At 38.9% G+C, this 16,457-nt stretch overlaps 1 protein-coding gene across 2 annotated transcripts in view; it reads right to left on the bottom strand.

Moving 5' to 3' along the window:
• Window positions 1-16,457, bottom strand: part of ago3a (argonaute RISC catalytic component 3a) — a 34,977-nt gene that overhangs the window by 17,644 nt on the left and 876 nt on the right. For both annotated transcript variants that reach the window (XM_029504408.1, XM_029504410.1), the window contains exons 2-5: window positions 4,202-4,373; window positions 3,814-3,934; window positions 3,389-3,597; window positions 2,453-2,589 (exon numbers count right to left, since the gene is read on the bottom strand). In XM_029504408.1, the coding sequence (XP_029360268.1) occupies window positions 2,453-2,589; window positions 3,389-3,597; window positions 3,814-3,934; window positions 4,202-4,373 (639 nt within the window). The remainder of the gene's footprint in view (window positions 1-2,452; window positions 2,590-3,388; window positions 3,598-3,813; window positions 3,935-4,201; window positions 4,374-16,457) is intronic.

Below are 16,457 nucleotides of genomic sequence, written 5' to 3'. Positions count from 1 at the left end.
AAAATGTTCATACTGCAAAATGATCCCCTGCTTCAAGTAACAAAGGCAATGTGAATACCAAAGCAACTATGACATAGGGATGGAACACAATGTTGCTATTATGAATCTCTTGTAAAGGCTTTTGACCAAATGTTTGTCTAGTCAACCCACAATGCAAAATTTTCTGTAGGAGGAACACACAGTGAACATTGAAAGGACAATTCATGCAGTGCAAAGATTCCCACTTGCAAATGTTGGTAGTTTTCCTTTGAAAGGGCACAGACAAATTTAAACATGGCAAGTGAGACTGAAGAGAAGGCATACAACATCATAGAGACACGACAGTCTTTGCGACATGAACATTTAGGGCAAGATCAAAAGCTGTAATACTGTGATGGAAGAGGCCATTTCTGTTATTTTATATAATATTTATGTTATGTACATTTTTATGAAAATACTGCAAATGTACATGAATTACACCTGACAACAAGGTAAATGACTGCATCGCATGCACCAAGTCATGTCACTCATAATAATTATTCTGCCTGTTTTCATGTCATGTCCTGTCCAAATGTAAATATCAAAAGGACATGTTTGTCTGTAATTACAATTATTTAGTACATGCGCCTTAGAAAATTAGTGCAAGAGGCAGCATTTGTTGCATTTGCAGTAAATCATGCCTGCTGAAGAGTCACAGAACAAATGCTTTGAAAACAGTTGCCATTGTGGCTTGGTGTTGCCAAGTAGACCGATTGATTTCCCAGGATAACAGGGCGGGAAAATGAGACAAAACGAGAATGAGAGACGAGAGAAGGAAAGATTTAAATGAAAGATTCAAGCACTTGAAGCTAAACAAAAGGTGTCTCAAGGAAATCCTTCACACGTCTGCCCTCCTGACCCGAGCAACACCCACCAGTCTAACTCATGCACAATCACAACCACACACGGGCACACAGACACACAACCACACAAACTGCCCTCTGGCTCCACAGCAAACACCATAGTCAACCGTCCTCCAAGCTCCTCTATAATCCTCTAACAAACACACACACCTTCTCGTTAGGACTCCAACAACCTCCTATAGTGGCACATATGTCACAACACATTGTGACATATGTGCCAAAAATAACATACAAAATCACAGCTCACTGTTCCAAGTCCTTAAACAGACTTTTTCTGCTCACAAGGGAACATACTAGAACTTCAAAAATTCAATTTGTATCAGTTAAACAGGTTCTCAGCCAGCAGAACTGGCTCCATTCTGAACTATTAAATCCACTGGTCCACAACTATGTGGAACCTAGAATGGCAGAGAAGATTCGGTATAACCATGAAGTAAACTAAGTAAAATTCCTAGTTATTTAATTTCAATCAAAAATAAAAACCAAAGACGTGCTAAATCAGACTTCATCCAGTTCTAGTGAAGTGACTTTCTCGTGATCATGCCACCGTCACATTTAATGTATATGAAATCAAGCTATTAGATATCCTCAAACATAACATCACTGAAAGCAAATTGTTCATGCATCTTTGTCTAAAAATAGCCTGTGTCATGGAGGCACTGTGTCACTCTAATCTATCTGTTTAATTATTAAAATGTCATTTCCCCAGCCGTGAAAGAGGAAAAGAGAAAACAATTTCTGCTCGACTACAAGAAAAGGCAGTTTTATTTTCATTTTTATGAATAACAAATAAAGCTGGAAGAGTGTCAAACTAGTGCAGATTTGAATGTTGACTGTTGCATTATCGGCCATAGTGTGCATTTGATTTGAAGTTATAATTTATTGAATACTGAAATAATTTAAAAACAACTAGACCAATCTTATATTTTTGGAGCTGTGTTACTTACATTATCATAAATGTTTCCAGCAGTAAAAACTTGGAGGAAGTAACCTCCTGCTAAAGGTCCATTTCAATAATGTAATATTCCCTATGGCCATAGGTCTGAATTGTTATTACCTACCAGAACTTAGAAATTTATTATTTTATAGTGATCTGTTTTAATATTCTGAGTGGATGAAGGATTAAAGTCAGCATCTGAAACTTAAATATAGTAATCGAAAAAAAGCCAGGCACACATCCTGTGTCCTCAGAAATGTGTCTTAATGTGTTTTACCACTCTGGTCCATTTGTTAAGGATAGGAAGAGATAACTATGGATGATTCGGCTACTGGTGAAAACCTCCCAAACATCTGGTTCATAATTTATGAGAGAACCAACATGCGAACCAAAGGTTAGCAGGAAGCTCACATCTAATTTCTGGATTGTTTTGGGGACAGGGACACCTTTGAATAATAATTTTAGTAACAGTTAAAACTCAACAGCAAAGGGAGCAAAAAAAAAAAAAAAAGTTGAAGGCAATGGTGAGGACAGCAACTCCCATGATCCCACATTCTTCCAACGGTGCCTCTAATTAGCTTTCAGGATCACAGAAAGATTTCAGCAAAAATAAACTATGGAGTTTAACCCTCACCATCAATGTTAAGCATCATCTTCCACATGGCAGGTCGTACAGACTGATGGAAACCAAACCAAACCTCCCTTCCACCTCCCAGGGGGTGGTCGTAGCCCTCTGGAGCAGAGAAGAAGGATCGGCCCACTGGTGTGTACCTTTGCAGAGAAAAGTAGCAATTATAAGAAAAGAGCAAACAAATTAAGAGATGAAGGGCAACAGGGAGGTGAAAATAATAAAGGTCATGAAATAAAGACAAAAAGAGAAGGAAGAGAATATGGGAAAAATAGGAAAGGGCACAGGAGATGACAGGACATGTAAGCTTAGTTGACACATCCCAAACTAAGAATCTAGCTCAATATGAACGTCAGATTCAGCTGCTCTTCAATATGGCCCGAAACGATACAAGTGAAATAAGAGGGTGGTGACACTGCCTGGACCCATCAATTTCTTATTTCTCGGAACCAGGAGACACATTAATAATTGTCTAGGGGCAACATTTTTCTCAGTAAATCCTGGCACCTTCTGGCAGAGCTAAATGAAAAGTGTCAATATAACCACTTTTTAATAATGTCCTGAAAAAGATTTTCATTAAAGCAACAGTGATATTATAGTCCCCTGGGCCTGAGGAAGGTGATACTGAGTGGAAGACGCTATGAGATCAAGTATGGCACTTCGTGAAAGCCCATAAAAGCTGTGTTTGATTTCCGTTGGGATCAGGGTGCTGATACTGGTGCCAGTATGACAAAACAAATATTTGCTATAGTATCAAAGGGATCATTTGTTACAAGGTGTTTGATTTTTCATCTTGTGACACAATGTTTTTGGAGAGACCAGGTAAAGATAAATAACTTACTTTACATGGTTTGCTATTTTAAAAAAGTCTTGAGACGATAGAGTGAGCAGACTTGTGAGTGTTAATGAAATTAAGGCTGATTAAAAACATTAGCAGCTCACTTCATTGAGGGCAGATGTCGCAGAACTACATCCACTGCGTGCACAGGGTTGGTGCTGATGGGCTTGTCCAGTTCCAGAGGCTCAGGCATGCTGCGTCCAGTCAGCACCTCATGGAGCATGTGCCAGCTGACCAGAGACACAAATTTGATGGAGACTTTGAAGGGACGATCTTTTCCTCCCTCACCTGGTAGGGTGACATCCAGGTCCACCTGTGGGGGAAAAAAGAGATGATTAGATCAATAAGTGAAAGGCAGCTTCAAGTGACGGTTGTTAAGGCTATTAACTTGTGTATGCGCTAGTGCGCATAAACTATGGGTGAGTACTCAAACTGATTTTAGTTCAGTTTGCATTTGTAGATGTCACATTATGTGACTATTCATTGGCAGCGGGGAGAAGCAGCACAAGCTGTTTCTTTTCCAGCTCACCCCAGTAGGTGCCACAGGCAGTGGGTTGGCTGTATACAAACTCTTCTTTCCATCGTAGACCGGCCTGCGATCCCCAAAGATTGTCACCTTGAAGTGCTGCACCATAGAGTCAACCACCTCCCTGCAGAACACACACAGGCCCTTAGTCATACTGTACCTACACGTTTAAGATTTATTATTGGTGTAGATGTTTGAATTCAAGGTAAAAAGTTATATCAAAAAAATATCTTGTGTCTATTAGTTGCCATTTAATCTTTGGTAAGACACTGCAACCCTCTTGCCTGCTCACTGCAGACTGTTCCATATCAGTTATTGGCTACATGCCTATTTCTTGATGTAAATACTATATGGGTTTTTGAGCAGACAGCAGTAAGAAGGTCAGTTTTACCTGTTGACTCGTCGTGGACACTTGTCAGGCTTGATATCCACTTCGTAAAGGTAGACATCCATCTTGGGGATCTCCACCTGGAAGCAGTTGGCCAGCAGCTTGATGGGCTTCCCCATGGTGCCATAGCCAGGCCGCCGTGGCATGGAGAACAGGGACTGGGCCCCAACGGCTCCTAAGGTGGGGATAGATTTTCAAAATGGAACATTTTACACCTTGACACATGCAGAAGCACTTCATAGAGCACAAACTCAACACAAACAAATGCATTACACAATCACAAATATGTTCTCTGAGACACAAAAACGCCATTACTTAACTTCTCTTTTTTTACTGTTAGCTTTGGGGAAAAAAAATGCCCCATCTAATGTGATTGAAAAGAAAATGACTAACGAATGTTATTACATTCACATTCTAGATGCACCAACATCTGAAACTACTAATACTTTCCTCTGCCACTTTTCATTAGGGGACTTTATGATGAATTTGAGGGCCAGAGGACAAAAGTCGATGTAGAATGATTCAGCTCAGAAAAATTTCTTACTTAGCTCACATACGAGCCCTCGTTTGTTCTACAATAGACCAATACAGTGCAGCATTAATGACTAGTAATGAATGTTAATTGTGTAGTTGTACTTATAACAGAACCAGTTTGGCAATCTTCCCATTAGTTACACAGGTTTCTGTTTGTTCAAAAATGTGCTGCACATGAATGAACACGAACACACACGAACACACACGAACACACACGAACACACACGAACACACACACACACACACACACACACACACACACACACACACACACACACAGGCTCACCATAAAAAAAAAAAAAAATAATAATAATAATAATAAATAAATATATATATGAGATGTCTTCGACTGCAGTCCTTTTTATCCAGAAAAGGTGAGTTCAGTGGAAGTTAATATACCACACTCATGTCGGTGCTACTTTTGGGTCTGCTGAGGCTTGCCCTACACGTCACACTTGAGAGAACAAACGGCTTTGCTGACATGCCAATACAACATCTCAATTAAACTCGTGACGCTATCATGCTTTTTTTTTTAGCTATCTAACAGCCATCTATACCAAAAAATTTTAAATGAAAGTCATTCATTTTGTGTTGCTTTCTTTATGCCCCCCTTCCCAAGTCCTGATGGCCCTTTTTCAATTTTATTCAATTGTCTCATCCTCTCTCTCCACAGCCATAGGCCTGGCACTCTCCAGTCTCCACAACCCCCCTCCCAAAAAAAAAAAAAAAATACTGCCCCAAATGTGTCACTGATAAATGAGAGTCATGGTTCAGTGTGATTCACCACTGTTTTGACTCATCGGCTCACATCTGTGGGTGATGTTGGTGTCGAAGGCCCCGCTGAAGGGAAGTTCATAAAAACCTCACCACAACAGAACAAAAACCTCTGTGAGGTAACAGTAGTCGACATGAGTAACTCTTTGCGTTTACAGCGCTTTAAATGTAAACATTTTCTGCCACGCTAACCTCTTTTTTCTGTCTCATCTGGAGGGCTGTGGAGTGGAGACTAACAGGGTTGATGTCGGGTAAAAAGCCTTGTGTTTAAAAAAAGTCTGCTGAGATAAATAGATGAAAACAGAAAAAAGAAAAAGAAAAGTCTGGAATTCCTACCCTGGCTGTACAGCTCATATAAGACTAAGTGCACACAGACACACACTTTTCTCATGGTAATTCCTTTGGGGCCCTTGGTGAAACTGGTGAGATGAGTGCAATTTCACAGAGAGCAACGATAAGAAAGACATATTTTGGTATAGAAATAAAGCTGTGTACCGTGGAGTGTCCTAATTGTCCTAAGTCAAGCAATTTGAGGATGTAACTCACTGAAGAAGCCCGTAACGTAAATTCAGGTGGGTCTTCCATGACTGAGAGATGTTTTTTTCTGTTCTGAGAGGGTTCTGGTCAAGTTGGCAAGTAGGATGAGAATATCAGGGAGTGGCAGGATTAGAGTTTTCCAGATTTCATCTGCCTCTCTGTACTGGCTTTCATTCAGCATGAGTCACAGAGTCACCGTGGGCAAAGAAACGCTGTGGAGCATCCTGCTTCTGGACCAAATGCAGAAGCAATGAGCGGGTCTTGGAGCAAGAGGAAAAAAAAGCCCACCAAAAAAACCAACCCCCCCCCCCAAAAAAAAAAAAAAAATGCACACACAATAAAGAAACACACATTTTTGCATGAAACTCACACAGACATACAGTAATTTGTAGTTGTGGTATTGTGCGGACATACTGAAAGGACGAGTGTGTATTTTCCACGGTACACAAAAGGGTTACATTTCGTGCTAACACAGAACATGCTGCTTAAGTTTTTCAAAACAGATGTATACACACTGAAAAACTGATGCAACTTCTATGTTCCAACAAATAAATTAATCCTGACATAGCACAATTTCGCCAAAAAAAAAAAAAAAAAAAATGCAGAAAGGTGTCTTGTCAGACTAGCCTACTTCATCTAGTCTGGTGGCAGTCTGACAAGATACAAACAGGCATCAAAAACAACTAAGTTGTGCGAGTCTAATCAAAACATCATGGCCCCATCACTTTGGTATTTGCCTGGCCTGCATCTGCATTCTTTGGCTTCCTGTAAATCCTGCAGATTGTGACGGCTCTCTGGATGAGCTTGTCGCTTGCAGAAATTCTTTGAGGCTTTGTGATGTTGGTATATTTAGGTTTCCTTTGCAAAGAGGAAGAGACAGTGTCTCTCCTTTGATTAAAAAGTAGTGATTTGGTACTTTATTGTTTAATGCATTACATTATCTTTTTAATGCCAGAGCATAGGGGCCATTCATCCAGCAGCTTCAGAAAATGGACTTTGGCTCAACCAATCATTTGCTTGCTTTGTCTGTGTGCAAGTGATCATTTGACCATCAACATCACACACAAAACAGACAGGCAAAACACTGATATGTGCATGTGACACGTGTGGGCATTTCCTGCACAGGTAACCCGACCCTGATCATTCAGCGACACATTAAATACCTCCTTCCTATTTATGCTTCTTGGAAACTGTGCACTTGTGTTCCCTCCATAGAGAGACTTAACAAATGTTGCTGTCCAAAAACAGCAGAAACGAGGGGGATCAGAGGGAGGGAGAGGAACTGTGAAGCTGGTATAAATAGAGAGGTGAAAGGGACTGGGAGGGATGTACTTTAATTTAAATAAATTAATTAATAAATATATATATTAAAAAAAAAGTATATTTATGTAATGACTACGACATTGACTCTTAACTGTCACAATGACTGCCTGCTAGGTGTGTGGGAAGCTGTACAACCCCTAACAAAAGAAAAAAAAAAAAAAACACTTGCGTGAGTTACAGGAAAATCAATTTACAGCACATCTATAGATGTGCAACACAGATGAAGCACTTGTCAGGGATAAAGTGTCTACGGGCAAGTGACGTGTTATGTTTTGCAATGACAAACATTGAAACCACAGCTACAAATCTAGGCCTAATGATTCTTTGCACCCTAGGCCTGTGGGTTCAAGGAAACCGCCCCTTGTGGAGATGAAAAACACCACTGTTGTTTTTGTTCATGCAATTTCAGATAATTGCAGGAAGGACATTCTTTAACAAACAGACAGAGACAAGATTTATTCCTCCCCTTATCGATAGGTTTATTTCCCATTTCCTAAGTCTGTAAATTCATTTCGTAAAAAATGACAAAGGTGGGAAAGCCCTTCTTGACGATTAATAAAATTAACTTTCAGTTTATTTTATTGAAAAATGCAACAACTCATTGGTGTGAAAGGAAATCCTGCTTTCTATTACTGTTTAATTTGAAGCAATTATAGAACTAATAACTCATGTTGGCCTTTCAAGAACGCATCAGCAACAGGTTCACTGAAAACACAGTTTCTATTTATTGCCAGAGAAAAACTTAAGCAACAAGTTCAAGAAATAACTCCAAGGCAGAGTTGGTATTAAAAAAAAAATCTATTTAATGATGGAAGCACAACCACCGGTAAAATAATTCATATAAATATAATAATTAATGTAACTGAAACCCATTCATGATCATTACATCTTGAGTTAAGCAATATGTCAACCAACAATCTTTAACTTAATGTGCTTGTTCTCTAGATGCTTGAAAGATAGTTCTTAAATGGTGGTAGTTTGCCATTTCAAAGAACAGCCACTATGGTCATCTTGAATTTATGTCACTTTCACTGCACTCCAACAGTAACATGGTTTCATGGCAGAAATGCAGTATAAAAACTACTCCTATGAATCCCACCGCATAATCCACTTTTCCACCGTCCTTCAGCATGCCCAATATTCTCCAGATGCTCATATTTTACCAAAACTTTGCTGAACACACAGTTTTCTGCTTGTGCCCCACTTGTGTGGTTTAGCTGGCAACCCTACATTTGGAAACACATTTTGTTGGCAGATCAGTTTCACACAAGTCAACAGTCTAGGTGAAGACAGAAACAAAGTGCAGAAGTAGCCTGCAGCTCTTCTAAAATACAGACACACTAATAATTTTTTTCTTATTTACTGACTTCCATAAAAGTCCTACTTTGACACAACATGCATTAATAAGTATTTTTATAACTAGTAATTAATAACAGTAATATTACAAATCTCATTCTTTTCTCCAAGATTTATCCATTATTCCTCTGTCACATCTGGACCTCATACAATTAAAATGCAAGTGCATTATATTAGCCAGTAGTTTAAAAAAAAAACAACAAAAAAACAATAAAAACAGAAAATATTATTAATGGAGAATATGTAGCAAGCATAAAGATTGAAATTGGCTAATTAACTATGATAAAAAAAAAAACTCATCAGAGCTACACTGCAATGTGCATGTGGTATCAGTAAATAAATGATATATTATATAAACAACTAAAATTTGGAGCCGTTTCTTAGCAATGAATAGTTTGCAGAAACATCTCAGCAATGTGAACTCGTTACACTCTGCTGCTTTGCAACACAACACAGACACACTGTACACACTGGGCTATGATCCAGAATAACTGGATAGTGAGAAGCTAGGCTGACATCCAGTCCCTGCTAACCCCCTCAGCCACACAACCCTCCCACCCCCAGCCCCACTACACAAATGCCACGCTGCTAAAGAGTGCACATGTCCACACACACATACAGGCCCACACACCAATGCACACATACACACAATACAGCTGTTGTGTTTCTAATCCAGAGAGGCCTGAGCTGTGGGAACAGGGCAAGTGCTCAGTGGCGAGGCACAATGGCGTCAGTCACAACAGTCAGAAACTAGAAACGCACGCGTACACAAACATACACAGAAAGACTGAAAGCTGCCACAGAAGGATTGATGCACATAGAACCCTCCTCTTAGTCCTCATCCATCCCATGTGTGTTGCACCTGGCTCCTAGGGGAGTCAATGCCACACACTGACAAGCTTACAAAGGCCTGGTCAGTCAAAACAACATGCAAAAATGTTGATATCATGTTCAGGTCAAATCTGAGAGTGAAAGCATTTAGATGAAAGAGCAATGTTTGGATGGAGTGAAGAAAAACAAAAAGGGATGAAGCGATTAGTCAATTCAAATAATTCAATTACAAAACATGATTGAGGTAATTTTTCAATTGATTGACATTATACGACATGCTTTGCTTGCGTTTCACGTGGACGGTTAATTATTTGCAATGTTTCCGAATTTAGTGGCATGATCATAGATAAGACAGAGTGAAGCCAAGAAATGACAGAAAATTTGAAAGGTGGCTCATTTCAAGCAAAAAAAAAAAAAAACAAAGACAAGAAGATTGAAGGTGCAAACCGTAACAGCATGTCTTCAATGGTACAGTACTTAAGCTGAAAGCCGTCTGAGGTCGACTGAGCAAAATCGGCACAAAGTAACATAAGGTCACATACACATGTTAATTTAATGTGATTGTTGATCGAGATAAGTGCTAGTAAGAACATATAGTAACTGTGGTTGTTTACAATTGCTAGGAAAGAATGTCATTCAATATTGCTGGCTAGTTACGATGTTCCTAACTGTAGCTCATGGAAAGAATTTATAAAATACTGCTGTCTGTGTTATTATTATTATTTTCATGTATTTGTTTCAGAATGCACCAAAGTTAAATGCAATAAACAAGTTTAGTTTTGCTTTTATAATGTTGAAAAAGAATAAAAGCTAAATGATTGTTGTACTTTAAGGACGTCCTTTTTCCACTTATTTTTACCACTGCTCTTTAGTCAGGCAAAGGAATTAATTTTATTAATCAATTAAATAATCGATACAATACTCAGTTACAATAATCGATAGTTGTGATACAACAGTTTTACTCACACAGGTAGGTAATGGATGACTAAATCCACATTAATGCCTTTCACTTTTTTGGCATTAACAAATGGCGTCCACACCACTTTTCCCAGCCCCAAAACACCTTGAAACTTGCTGACCTCATTATAGCGTAAAGACCTAATTTAGTTTTTAGGTGTGAGCATAGCTGTCAATTATATCTGACACAGAATGATCCCTTGTCTAGATGGCGAAACCATTTTAAAATGAAAATGTATTCATGTTGGTGTGGCCACACAAATTCATCTGCTATAGACTGACACAAAGTACAACCCTGGACAAAACCAAGAGAGGGTTATGTAATCATATATCCTCAATGCAACTGTACTGAGTCAGCACATGCTTAGTATTATCCATTTTCTGTGTTGCATTTGATGCAACCCAAGCAAAAATAAATAAATAAATAAATAAAACATGTAACTGTACTGTCCCAAGAATCGTTTAGATTCATGCAATTAGCCTTGAATGGGACTCAATGTGTAATCAAACTAAAAAACTATACGGCATATTTTCACCAGCACCAGCTCTGTTAATCTGACCACACGATTCTACTTGAGCAGGTAAAATGGAGCTTTCTGTCCTCAGAGTCTTGCTGGTGCACTCTAAGGGGAACTGTAGACGGGGGCCAGGGGTTGTTGACTTTCTTTGTTGACCTGGGCATGTCAACTGATCTGTTACTCTGACAGTTTACATGTGCTCTAATAAATTAATTACAGCCAAAGCCATATTTTTGATTACCATTAAGAGTATCAAATTAATTAAAACTTGCAATAATCTAAAATGAAAGTCTCATGTCTTTACCAGGATATTTTATATAATTAAAAACTTAAAAAATACTTTCCATCGTCATAAGAATTTAAATCAACATCAATGTGTCTTTCTGGAGACAATGTATACTTATGAAATTAAACTTTTTATTTTTCAGATGATCCTCATTGATTTTTATTTGTTACGGGCTTAATCACCATCATACTGAAGATGAGACAAGCAACAAAACTCTGATTCATGTTAAGCAAATTCGAGGCTTCACAGAAATTTTTTTTCATTTTACAGTTAACAGCAGAACATGTAAAACATGTAAAATCACTCATTTATTATTCTATCTAAACATAGGGCAAGCTGTATATTTCATGTATATAACATATCACTTATTTTAATCTGTGATCATGGCCACTGCAGAAGTTGACTGAGATCAAGGTTCTGAACTCAGCAGTGTCCCATTCTGGCTATTTCTAAATTCCCCTCCAGATTAATTTTACAAGTGAGGAAAGGCTGATTTATTTAGTAGTATAGTGTCAGTATATAAGCGGAGTCATTTGCGAAAATCATTTTACCAGATCAAAATCTTAGTGGTCCTAATTTAGCCTAAAGAGGGAATACTGACAAGAGATATTTGCACTAATCTGTCTCTGAACCACTGATGAACAGACAGATTTCTGTCTGTCCTCCAATAAGCCCCCTTAACAAAACACACAGGTTTCTCCATCCAATTCCCTCTTTTCCTGTCCATATCCTCCCCCCAGAATGAGCCCCTTTCAGCTCCCCTAAAAACAGATCTCAGGAAGGGGAAAAGCAAAAGCAGAGGGGAGGAGGTGGTGGTGGAAAAGAAGCGTGGTCTGGCTGCTCTGGCTTCTAATCTTTGTGACACATCACAACATTCAGCCTTTCCCCCCTCTTCTCCTCCTCCTACTCACACTTCTCTGAATCCCCTATTCTCCCACACACACCCACAGATGCACGTACACACACACCATCCCTTGACTTTTCCCTCTGTCTACTCAGCCCACTTGCAGGGGTTTGCTGTCGGCTCCACACTCTGACAGCAGCATGTGTCAGCCAGCAGAGCTGTTCGTAAGTCTACAACCAGACAGACACATGAATAACACTTTTCAGCAAACATGAGAAAGATATAATGTCCACGGGGCCATGGAAGGGATAGTGTATTTAGAGGATCGACTTGTTGCTATTTACTTTGTACTAATGGGTAAAACAATACAGATTTTTTTTTATTTCTGTTAATGAAAGGAACATGTATGTAAAAAAAAAAAGAAAAAGAAAAAGAAAGAAGGATTGTACGTCAGTGGCATGTGAAAAATCTAACAGCACCTGTCTGGGTTAGATTTGTAGTCATACTTTCAATACCAGTTTAAAGGCTTCATCATCTGAAACAATCTTAACTACTGTCATGTTGAAGTTACTTTTTTGCAGGTGGGGCATGAGGAAATAGATGGCCAGCATTATTACAAATGCCAGCCTTCCATTTCCTTACTATTTATCTATGTATTCGAAAATCAACAAAATCAAGGGCGTACGCTGTCTTTTTTGTTTAAATTCTATTGCAGAATATCACTGACAGCATCAATTGTTTGTTTGGTTTTCTTTTAACTGTTATAGTAACCACATTCTAGAAAGAGTCAATAGGAAAGGCATTTTAAAATTTATTTTATCAAATAAAACCACAGATAAATCCCTCAATAGTGAACAATAAGCATAAAGACTAACGGCAAACTGCATTTTCCATAGAAACCTACAACAATATGCCAATGGTTAGCCTTATGGGTGGCTGGGGTAGTGGACGGGGGTAGTCTATTGTCAATGAGCTGCTTGAATGAACTAAGCATTATGGGGAGAGACTGCAAATCAAGTAGTAAGCCCTCCCTCAAAGCCGACCCCACTGTCTGTACAAAATCCACAGAGACCAAGGATACAAGGAGATTGACGGGAAAGGCAGTTTCCCACTGAGGCACAGAGGGGGAAACAGAAGCAGTTACCAAGGAAGGGAAGAGGGGGTGGTAACTGTCTGTGAATCAAAAAAAGAGCGGGAAACACAGAAGTGAGAGAAAGAAAGGGGATATGAAATGAGGAGAGAGACTAGTAGAAAAAAATGAGACAGAAACCAACACGACAAACAAGCAAAAAGTATGCTCATTTAAGATTTCCTCAGAAATACCTCAGAAATTGTTCAGAAGAAATACCATTCTGCTTAGGTGTTGCATTAATAGACAGCAAAATACACCTCCGCCAGGACTTTCTTTCATACCAAGCTGAGTCATCTCCAGCCAACTCAAGTCCACCTGGTTACACAGTGTGGTTTAACAGGTTGAGAGTAGAGGGGAACCCCCCCACACACAGACACATTACATATGTAATCAGATTGTGTTCTGGTAAACTGCATCCCTCAATATGTCAAGTGTATTTACATCTACATCATCATCATCATCATCATCATCATCATCATCATCATCACCTCCACCATGTGTGAGAGGAAAAACCTTGGTTCTTATACAGTCAATATTCCCAGGTTCACTATCAGCTCACTAGCTTGATGCAACTGACAAACTAATTAAAAACAACATTTTCAGGTAATATGCATCTTCCCTTTCATACCAAGAGTTAGATGAGAGTATCTATGCCTTTCTCATGTCTGTATGGCGCTACAGCCAGTAGGTGGTTAACTTAGCTTAATATGAAGTCTGGAAATAGGGGAAAGTTGGCCTTGCTCTTTCAGTAACAAAATCTGAATATGATATAGTTTTAGGTTTTCAGAAGATACTGTATCAGTAATAGTTTATTACATAAGTTCCCATAACATCATAATAGGAGGTCTTTAAACTGGCATTTTTTGTAAAAAATAAGAATAAAAGAGTAATAAAGTGTTAATTAGTGAACATGATAAAAACAGATGTTCTTTGGACAAAGCTAGCAGTATTTGTGTTAAGATAAGCAAACTGCCTGCTGGCTGGTGCTTATTAAATGAACTCTCAACTAACTCACACAGCTCAAAGCAAGAAAGGAAATTAACCTATTTCCTAAAATGACAACTATCCCTTTAAATTCTGGCCTGCTGCTTAAACCAACATGACTTACCAATAACTGTAAGACAAGAATGATATATTATAAAATATTTATAGTTTCTTGTTAGGTTCAACTATGAGGCCTCCAGATATTGTAATGATGCTATGAGAAGAATTTGAAATTTCTGTCTTGGCAACCATAATGTAACATTTCATTAAGATCAAATGACAAACTGCCTGCAGACATGCCACAGGGTTAACACATCAAAATGGATTTGATTTGCTTAAGGCTCAAAAGCCTTGTGCTCATTATATCCTTAGTGTTAAACCATGGGTCTCCAGAGTCCATGGTTTCCATGCCACATTTGCTGCTCCTTAGACTACTACTGGGGAGAGAAGTAACTGTCAGTTTCTAAGCAGTGCAATCAATTTGCATTTTCTCACATCACTCTCTGGGCCACCGGCTGACTGGAGGGTCTTTTTTTTTTTTTTTTTTAATCATTCACTTAGACAAAGGGTTCACTGCTTGGCCTGTAGTGGTTAGTAATATGAGATTGTGGACCAACATCAAGACCCTGCCGCAATTTAGGCCACGCCACAAAACTGTGATGTAAAATGTGTGCCTATCTTACTACATGTATTGTCTTCTGATATGACAACATCAACCACACATTTAACACAAGGCAGCTGGCAACTTCACATGTTCTTTCATAGAACAAAACTGCATTTGATGAAAGTAATAGGTTGAACTAAAAGCACAAAAGCCAAATATGTGGCTGATTATCATTCCACATATTGTGAGCTTAACTCACACACCTGCCAAAAACACTGAAAGATAATTGTCATAGTGTATATAACATCATTAAAGGTTTTCAGTTACTAGGAAAACACCTTGAGGTCCCTTGTACAACCAACACTGGGAGGTGTTTCAGCTAAGAAGAGCGAGACACCAATGAGACAGTAGCCAGTTGGGTGGGATGTCCTCTTGAGGAGAACGGTGTGAGTTGAGGACCAACTGCTGTGTCATGTATCACTGGCTGATCAAATCTACCTGGAATTCATTAATGGTCACCTAAGAGTAGAGCTTCTGTTACAGTGGCAACAAAGTAGTTTAACTGAAACTTAGTTCCTGGAGGGAATCTCCCAAAAGGATTAATGAAGTTTGTCTGTCTGTCCATCCTTGGGACCAAGAAAGAGAGGGATTACTGGCCGTGGAGTAGGGCAACAACATGGACTAGCACAGGACAGGTATTTGCCAGGTTATATGATACCGATAATGTGGATGAACTTGTCCAAAAACAAAGTTTTCAGTGAAACAAATATCTACAATCAAAACTTCAAAATAATAAGTTAGAGTCAATTTGATCCAGAAATAACCAAAGCCAAAGAGCCTGTCTAGGGTTTTTTTTTTTTTTTTTTTTTTTTTTTAAGTCCACCTCGGTTCTAATCAGGAATAATAACTTGGAAAGTATAACAAAGTACAAACAAAATTAATTTTATAAATCACTGCTTAAAACTGCTTAAATCTCAAGGAACAGGTTCTGTAGCCTTTCTCCCACAATCTGGACTCCTGGCCTAAATACGCTGAGGTCAGTCCGGGGTCAGTCAGTGACCATGGCCTGGGGGGCTCAAAAGGAAAGAGCGCCCCTTTGGTCACAAGTCTTCAGGCTACTAGGTATGCTGGGTTTAGACTTGACTACTTACTCTGCAAAATCATGAAATATCTTAATAATATGCAGGAGAGTACCGCCAATTACCTCAGCACCAGGTTGATGAAGATCACACACTGTGTGTGAGACAGACTGTTTTTTGATAAATGACTAATAAATTGATAATGGCAGGCAACCTTTTACTCTTTTGTTCAAAAAAAAATATATATATATGTTGAACTCATTCTAGATTGATAGATAGATATAACTTCTTACGTGGCTGTGATTGTTAGTGAGTGAAATCGTTACAACTGTGAGTCAGGTTTGGGGCTAATTTACAACACAAGATAAGAAAATCCCTGTTTACTGTGAAACACCTTCAAGTTTCACCGCTGACTGTCAAACCCAGCCAACCCAACCATCCTGCTGTTTCCTCTCCTGGCAATGTAACACCTTGGCTCTACAACACTCAAGAAAAAAAAA

This window comes from Echeneis naucrates, chromosome 6, assembly GCF_900963305.1.
Source record: "Echeneis naucrates chromosome 6, fEcheNa1.1, whole genome shotgun sequence".
Taxonomy (NCBI): domain Eukaryota; kingdom Metazoa; phylum Chordata; class Actinopteri; order Carangiformes; family Echeneidae; genus Echeneis; species Echeneis naucrates.
The sequence above is the reverse complement of the archived record's forward strand: the minus strand, read 5'-3'. Positions and strand labels throughout refer to the sequence as shown.